The 7,937-nt window shown below is 35.3% G+C and overlaps 1 protein-coding gene across 1 annotated transcript; it reads right to left on the reverse strand.

Annotated features, from left to right (window-relative positions):
* Positions 1–2,893: 2,893 nt before the first annotated feature.
* On the reverse strand, positions 2,894–7,528 carry LOC139872580 (alanine aminotransferase 2). Its single transcript, XM_071860487.1, has 13 exons — positions 7,240–7,528; positions 6,483–6,533; positions 6,279–6,329; positions 6,061–6,188; positions 5,857–5,935; positions 5,626–5,730; positions 5,423–5,533; positions 5,160–5,297; positions 4,857–5,052; positions 4,619–4,773; positions 4,461–4,535; positions 4,149–4,352; positions 2,894–3,305 (listed from the first exon to the last, which is right to left on the reverse strand). The coding sequence occupies exons 1-13, from the start codon at positions 7,480–7,482 to the stop codon at positions 3,189–3,191; spliced, it is 1,653 nt and encodes a 550-aa protein (XP_071716588.1). The 5' UTR covers positions 7,483–7,528; the 3' UTR covers positions 2,894–3,188.
* Positions 7,529–7,937: the final 409 nt, after the last annotated feature.

Raw genomic sequence — 7,937 nt, forward strand, 5'->3', positions numbered from 1 at the left:
CAAAAGTATGTGCTTGGCTTCTACTATTACATATATTACATATGTAAAAAATATATAATGCTTTGTACAAATGGTCTCGTCGCTCGGGCTCGTCACCCAGAAATTTTACTCGTTAGCGAAGACTCAATGTGGTCGTCGCTAGGGAGGTCTCCTATGTGAACTTAAAAAAAATGCTTATACAAAAGAATGAAGAGGGAATTGATATATCCACCATCCAAATTACTCCTTCCACCATAAACTGTGCATTAATTGGTCGTACTGTACAACGAAATAATGCATATGTTTGGTGGAAGAAGTAATTTGAATGGTGGAAATATCATTTCCCGAAGAATATCCGTGAATCAAAACCACTTGTGCATTGCCTCAGAGGTACCCCGGTATCCGGGTATTCAGTGGGTGCGATACATCCCAGGTTCGATCCACAAAAGAGGTTTTTCCAATGCGGTTTCCTTCCGATACATGTCATGGATATGATCGGTTAGGTAATACCCCAATGCGAGCCCTCGTCAGTGACTCATAAATCGTTAAAAAAAATGACTCCTAAATCGCTAAAAAAAAAGTCAATGTAACGATCATATACTACTCATTTATGCACATGACTACTTTAGAAAAATTCTAATATTGATTTTCTACATAAAAAGCATGTATGGTTGCTGACCTAACATTTGAGCGGTAAATCTAAAACTTTCAATATACCTTTTTGTTCTTGATTCTTGAAAATAAGAAGCATTATTGGGTGAAGTAGTGTTAATCAATTTTGTAGTTTTACTAAGAATGTGGGTCGGGTATGGGGTTATCTGCACACTGTTGATGTTGACATTTTTAATTTAACTTCGGGTTCTATTCTATGTATCCTAATTTCACTGAGTGGCCCTAATTTAATTTTAACTTTTTAATTCTTATATAATACGGAATAATATAATATAACATATACTCCTTGAGTCCTTTCTTTCAATCAACTACTCCGTAGTTAAGAATGGGCCAATAGCCTAGTGGTGAATGACTCACTCTCCCTTAGGGGAGGTGAGGGTTCGATTCCCACTAAGTGAGGATTTTCCAAATAATTAGATCAAAAACCATTCTTACCGGGCCCAAATGATCCCTTGGTCCCACGCATGCGAAGATTGAAACAATGACAATGCAGGTTTGTTTATCGGGCCTGACATGCTGTGGGGAAATGGGTGATGGTGTTTCGCCAGGCTCCAGTGGGCTACCGGGGACCGCTGGATGGGTTGACAAAGTCAACACAGGGCTAACATGTCCCTGCCGATACACATGTTTTGAAACAAACTACTCCGTAGTTGTTTATTTTAATTTATTAATTTCAAACTCGTTAATATGCCCATTTACTACGATCAAGGATTTAAAGATTATAAGTCATAATTATAAAAGGGTAGTATATATCTATCAACTAGTTGTATTTTATTTTAGTAAATGAAACTCGTTTTTTTTAACGCGATTTTTGGGTAGAAAACCCCAATCGATGGTACCCGGGAACACATTCATTCGGGCAGTGTTACTGGTAGAGGTCCGTGAACAAATCCGGTAAACCTTCCTATAGGGTCAATATGTACCACCATTATTGGTGTTCAATTGTTTTAAAAAAAATTATGTCATCCCTAAAGATCGAACTCATGACCTCTCCCTATTCCATGACACAATGTACATGGAAGTAATCGTTAGACTATGCCCACAAGTTCATATTCCATGACACAATGTACGTGGAAGTAATCGTTAGACTATGCCCACAAGTTCAATGAAACTCGTTAATATGCTTGTTTACTCAACCATCAAAGATGTATAATTATAAATTATAAATTTAAATTATATATTATAATTATAATGGTTGATGATGCGACACAATAAATAAAAACGACTATAAACAATGTTATCTTGTATATACCTTACGTGTACTATATGCAGTAAGGAAAAAAACTAATTTAAATGTCAAAGTATACTATATGTACAAACAATATAAATGTCAAAGTGTGAATAAAGTAAGAACGGTATCTCTGAGAAAGAAAAAAAATTAAAAATACAGACAAACACAAAATGATTTTTCTTTGCTGTTCAATAATAATAATAATAAAGAATTGATTTTAGTTTAAATAAATAAGCTTTAGAACTAAAATCTTTGGTAGGAAAAAACTAATTATATTTTAGTCTTGTAACAAAATACCCTTTTGTCTATATACAATATCCATATTTCTATTTTATTATGTACAAAGTAAAGAATAAATAATACAATAGAATTTTTACACTTTGGATAATTTAAAGTTCTAGTCATAATTACATTCATAAACAATTAGTACTATTGTTAAAGAATCTGTAATTCGGATTCTCCATGTCTTTCACATTGCTTCTGGTTAAAGATAAACATGCACAAGTCCTATGTTTATGGTGTCGGTACGCCTTTGGGTGCGGTCAACAATATGGCACACAGATCAGGATGTGAAGCAGGAACTTTACCTTTTACTTACCTCGGTATCCCAATCGGAGATAACATGACCCGTCTAGCTAGCTGGTCACTGTTGATCTCGAGATCTAAATACAAACTTGTGAATTGAAAGGCACCTTCTTTCTATTGAAGGTAAGCCAACTTTGGTCATAGATAGTAATGGCGTTTACTTCGTCTATTCTAAAAAATGAGGCAATTACTTGAAAGTATGGGTGCCTCTTTCTTTTAGGGTGGTGGTTTAAATCGGAAAAAGTTGACTTGAATGAAATGAGATTTAGCATTGGCTTCTTTAGACAATGGTGGATTGGGGTTATTAAAATCTAGGCTAAAGTATTAAGATCTATATATGTAGATCACACTTGGTTTCTGTTTTCAAGGCTGTACAAACCAAGGGTTTTAAATAATGTAATTGGGGTTATTAACTTTAACCAAGGCTTCACAAAAAGTAAGATATAAATAAAACAAGAACAGTATAGCAAATTGGATTCCAAAAATATGTTACTAGAGCCAAAACAGGTTCTATCAAGGGGAAACCTTAATAGAAGCATAAAGTATCACTCAAGAATATTGGTCCAAGGCCCCAAAAAAACATAAACCGCACCTAATCATTGTTTCGCAGCAAGCTAAAAAACACATAGCAAAGCTGTAACAAAAGTTATTTTAGACCTTTTTATTTCAAATTTTCTCAACTGTCTATTTTGTCAGAAACGAAAGCAGAATGTGGTGCAAATCAATCACGGAACTCGTCCATGAACTTCTGGTGAAATTCTGTCAACCGCGTAACAATCGCCGGAATTTTTTCCTCTTGTGGTAAAATTGTGCACCTAAAATGCCATGTTCCGGGAACCTGTTGTAGATCGATCAACTCATTAGTTACACCACCAGTACATGTTTCAAGGGTTAACCAATTTTAAAAAGATCTTCCATTATTGCACAGACAGGATCATGTAATGTTTAATGAACAGATATGAACCTATCTCATAGACTCATACTAGCACGTATCAAGCCATAAACCAAAGTGTAGAACTCACTTTGAAGGTTGTAAAAATCGCTACTCGGGGAGTACTCGTTCCGGACGTTTTGGGGAGTACGCTGCAACTCGGATGTTGACCAAGTTCGACTTTGACCAAGTTTGACTTTGACCACTAATCCACAGTTTTGACCGATTTTCCAAGTAATCCGAGTTGGCCAGGTTTAACCAAGTTTGACCAAGTACTAGCCAAGTACTCCCCGAGTTGCAAAAACCGACTACTCGCTGAGTAATTCTGAGTTCCACAACACTAGTCACTCCCCTAAACCAACTTCTATGAGGGGGGGACACCTGGGCTTGTAGGCGAAACTACATAGGGGCAGGGGGCACCTGCCCCCAGTGGATTTGAAATTTTCCAATGCTAAAATTTTGGATTTTTTTTACTTTGCCCCAATCGATTTGAAATTCGAGGCTTAAAATTTGATTTTGCCCCAAAAAGCCTCCATAGTTTGCCCAAAAACCTCCAAATTTTGCCCCCAACCCAAAAGCCCATGACCCAAAAGGTTGCGAACGCTTTTAAAAAAAAAAAAAAATCGCCCCCGGTGAAAAAAAATCCTGGTTCCGCCACTGCCTGGGCTTATAAGCCACCAACCAAACTTACATTTGCGCGATATGGGATCGTAATATGAACATAGTAGTTAAAATACTTAAAAATGTTACCTGACCAAAACCAGAACCGGGAACCACAACTATGCCAGTGGCGTTTAGGAGACGACTAGCATAAAATGCATCTGGTGCTTTTTTAGCTGCTTCTGCTGCTTGTATGGCTTTGTTGGGAAGTCGAATGTGTGGGAAAAGATACATTGCACCTTCAGCTTTGTTGCAAGTAACACCCTCTAAGTTGTTCAGTGCATCTTCCAATGTCTATTTGCAGTAATGAAATATGTTACCAAGATTAAACAAGATATGTGTGATCAACATATAACATACAAGAAAATCTGAAAATTCAATCTATATTTTTGTTGAACTGACCTTCGCACGCCTTGCTAACGATTGTAGGATCCCATCTTTTTCAGCAAAATAGGACTCATATGATTCATCTCCAACCTACATACAAGAGTGAACTTATAATCAAACTGAATACTACTCTGTCACATCATTAAACTATATTATTTCAGACGGAGAGATACCTTTGGAGGGCTCATGACAAGGCTTGCAAGAATTTGACCAGAAATATTTGAACAAAGATTCACAGATGCCACCTTGTATATTTGTTCCCTAACTTCAGGGGTAAAACCGGTAACCTCCATGTAACCACCTCTTTTCCCACACTCACCATAGTACCCTAAAGATCACCAAATATTTATAAAATCTTGTATGAAACCGAAACAGTGACACCCTATAGCACTCACTTAATAAAAAAGCTACCTTTAGACACTGATTGAAAGGATACCAAGGGAATATCCTTGTCACCATATCCCATAGAACGAGCCACTTTTTTAAAAGAGTGAAATTGCTTTTCCGGGACATAGATATTTTCCTGATATACCTCATCTGCTAGAAGAACCAAACCTTCTTTCTTGCAGAACTCAACAATATCTCCTTGGTTATCCTCAGCAAGAACCTACATAATCATTTTTTTGATAGTATAATTCTTTGTATCAGATAAAAGAGAGAATAATAGAATACATTTATTCATGTTATTAAAAATAATATAAAATATAAAATTACCTGGCCTGTTGGGTTTCCTGGATTAATCACGACCAAGGCCCTAACAGTAATACCCTTTTGTCTAGCAGTTTCAAGTTGCTTCTTGAGCTCAGAGATCTCAAGTCCCCACCCTGTTTCTTCATTCAGATAATAAGGAACCTGAAAAATCATTATGCATTGCTCTAGTAAGCTAGAAATGGACGATCATAAATCAAATTGCAAATAAAGTTAATAAATATGGTACAATTATGAAAACAATAGATTTTGGTAACATGAAGACATACAAGAGTGCCACCATGAAGGGCAATTGAAGCAGAGTAAAGAGGGTACTGAGGAATTGGACAGAATATTCCATCACTTTCTGATCTTATTAGTAACTGCATCATCATATGGACCTGGTATTGCAAGATAATACAATCTACAATTAATATGACATGTTCCGTATTTCTTATATAAAAAATGAAAACGGCAGATTAAAAATCTTTACCGCTGGACTTGCGCCATCTGTCAAGAATATGTCATTCGGGTCAGCAGGAAAGCCATCACGGGCTTCAATTCCAGCAGCAATGGAATCACGCAGTCCCTTAACACCCTGATGTCAAAATACAACTCAAGTCATACAACTACTGTATTAACCCATATGATACAGGGTCAGTATATTGTGTATGCAAAAATAGTGTCATAGTAATAAGCTGCAGATAGGCAGCAATTATTTTACCTGACTGTGACTATATGCCCCAGTAGCTCTTCCAGGAATCTGATCAAGGATCTGCCATGCTCGCTCAATGGAATCTGCACTGTAAGAGTTCACAAACAATAGTTGAATTAAAAGACGAGTAATGAACCAAGTTTAATGATGACTGAATATTATGACTTGAAGATAATCTCGTTATTGACACAAGCAGCTTATATGTATCCATACCTAAACAAACCCTGTGTTTCACTCTTGTCCAATATGGTGGGATGATCACATAATGCAAGAACCTCTCTGAAGAAAGTGATGGGCTGTTGACCAAGAGATTGTGGATTTCCAATGTTACAGTAAAGTATCTGCAAAACATTATATGTCAGCAGACAGCAGTGTAGCATAATGAACATTTTTGTAACAGAAGAAGTAAATAAACATTGAGAAAATAATACCTCCTCAAAAGGTTGAGAACCTGGATTTGCTAACAAGTCTTGCTGTAATTTCTGTTATTAATATTTGTATAAACATCAGAAACCATCATATATCGGAGCATCTCATGGTAATATACAAGGATTGCAAAATAATGTAGCAATTTTTCCATTAAGACATCCATTAACAAATATATACCCTATAGTCAACACAAATCATTTCATTACCTGAGCCAGCGAAACAATTTCACCACGTACAGCATACTCACATTTCAAAACCTGCCAATAAAAGGAAAATCGTTAGTACATATATCATTCTAGCTAACCTTTTGCCTTTTGTGTATTTTAAGAGGTGTTATTTAGAACAAATTAGTAAGCAAAAGTATATAACTCCTACAATAAACAAACCCTAAAAGGAAAAAACCCACACGAGTAATCCGACCTCATACTATGTACGCAGCCCAACAGGATTACTCTCTGGTTGTTTCCAACTCATCAATATTCGCCCTATACGGGAATCTGAGACCTCTTGCAAGGAACTCAGGGCCCAAGGCTAAACACCCCACAAGCAAGCAATTAAAGCTAGCATAAAGTATAATTAATTAGAGACTGTATATAAATTAGGTCTCTACTCACTGTCATATAAATGATACTTAATAGTATAATACAGAGTATCACATAAGCCATCCATACACTTCATTAATGGAGCTCACTTTTTTATATAAATAAAGTGATTATTACATTACTTTAATGATAAATTGAATTGAATTTGTTACAGATCAAATATGTTCTTAGATCTACACATATACATACATACAAACATAATAATATCATCAATCAACTGATTAAGACACTAAATACACAAATGAACAAATTAACACTAAACATTAGGTAATACTAAATCTCGAGCTAACAAGCTAACATAAATAAAAACAAATCAACGAATAAACAGTAAATCAACGATGTGATTCATCAAATAGAAGACCTTAGGGTTAAGCGATTCAACGGTGACCGGCGGCGTTGATTTGTCGGAAGCCATTGAGGTAGTATCGTTGATTGACGTGAAGAATCGAGCAAACCGTGAAGTATAATTATTATTATTAATATTATTATAATATCTAGAATTTAAAGATGAAGATTGATGAGAATAATGGTTGAATAATAAGGAGGAAGTTGTTGATGTATTTTTGAGTAAACTTTTGGTTCTTTGTGCTACGAATTTCCGCATGCCGTGTGAGATTTATAGATATATACGATGTGTATGTATATGTTTGTGTGTGAGAGAGATAGGTACAGAAAGAAAGAAAGAAATGGAGAGAGGAAGAGCAGCCACGCAGAAGGTTCACAAAAAATAAATAAATATAAATAAATAAATAAAATAAAATAAAATAAAAATTGAAAGAAAAATCAAACACAATTCAAACACGATTCGTTTAGATCTTGTAATAGACCAATAACCTTTTTTCTGATATAATTCTAATCTAGAGTTATATATACTTACTCCGTAGTTTTTAAGCAATTACCATAAATCTGTCCAATGACAATACGATGCATTAAATTAGAATAAAAAAATATATGCATATAGTTTGTATCAGATCAAATTATTGATAGGATTAAAAATAATAAAGATGCTCTTGCACTTTGAGAAAGATATACAAATAATCTCGTTAGTATTTATGTCCG

Source organism: Rutidosis leptorrhynchoides, chromosome 10 (genome assembly GCF_046630445.1).
Source record: "Rutidosis leptorrhynchoides isolate AG116_Rl617_1_P2 chromosome 10, CSIRO_AGI_Rlap_v1, whole genome shotgun sequence".
NCBI lineage: Eukaryota > Viridiplantae > Streptophyta > Magnoliopsida > Asterales > Asteraceae > Rutidosis > Rutidosis leptorrhynchoides.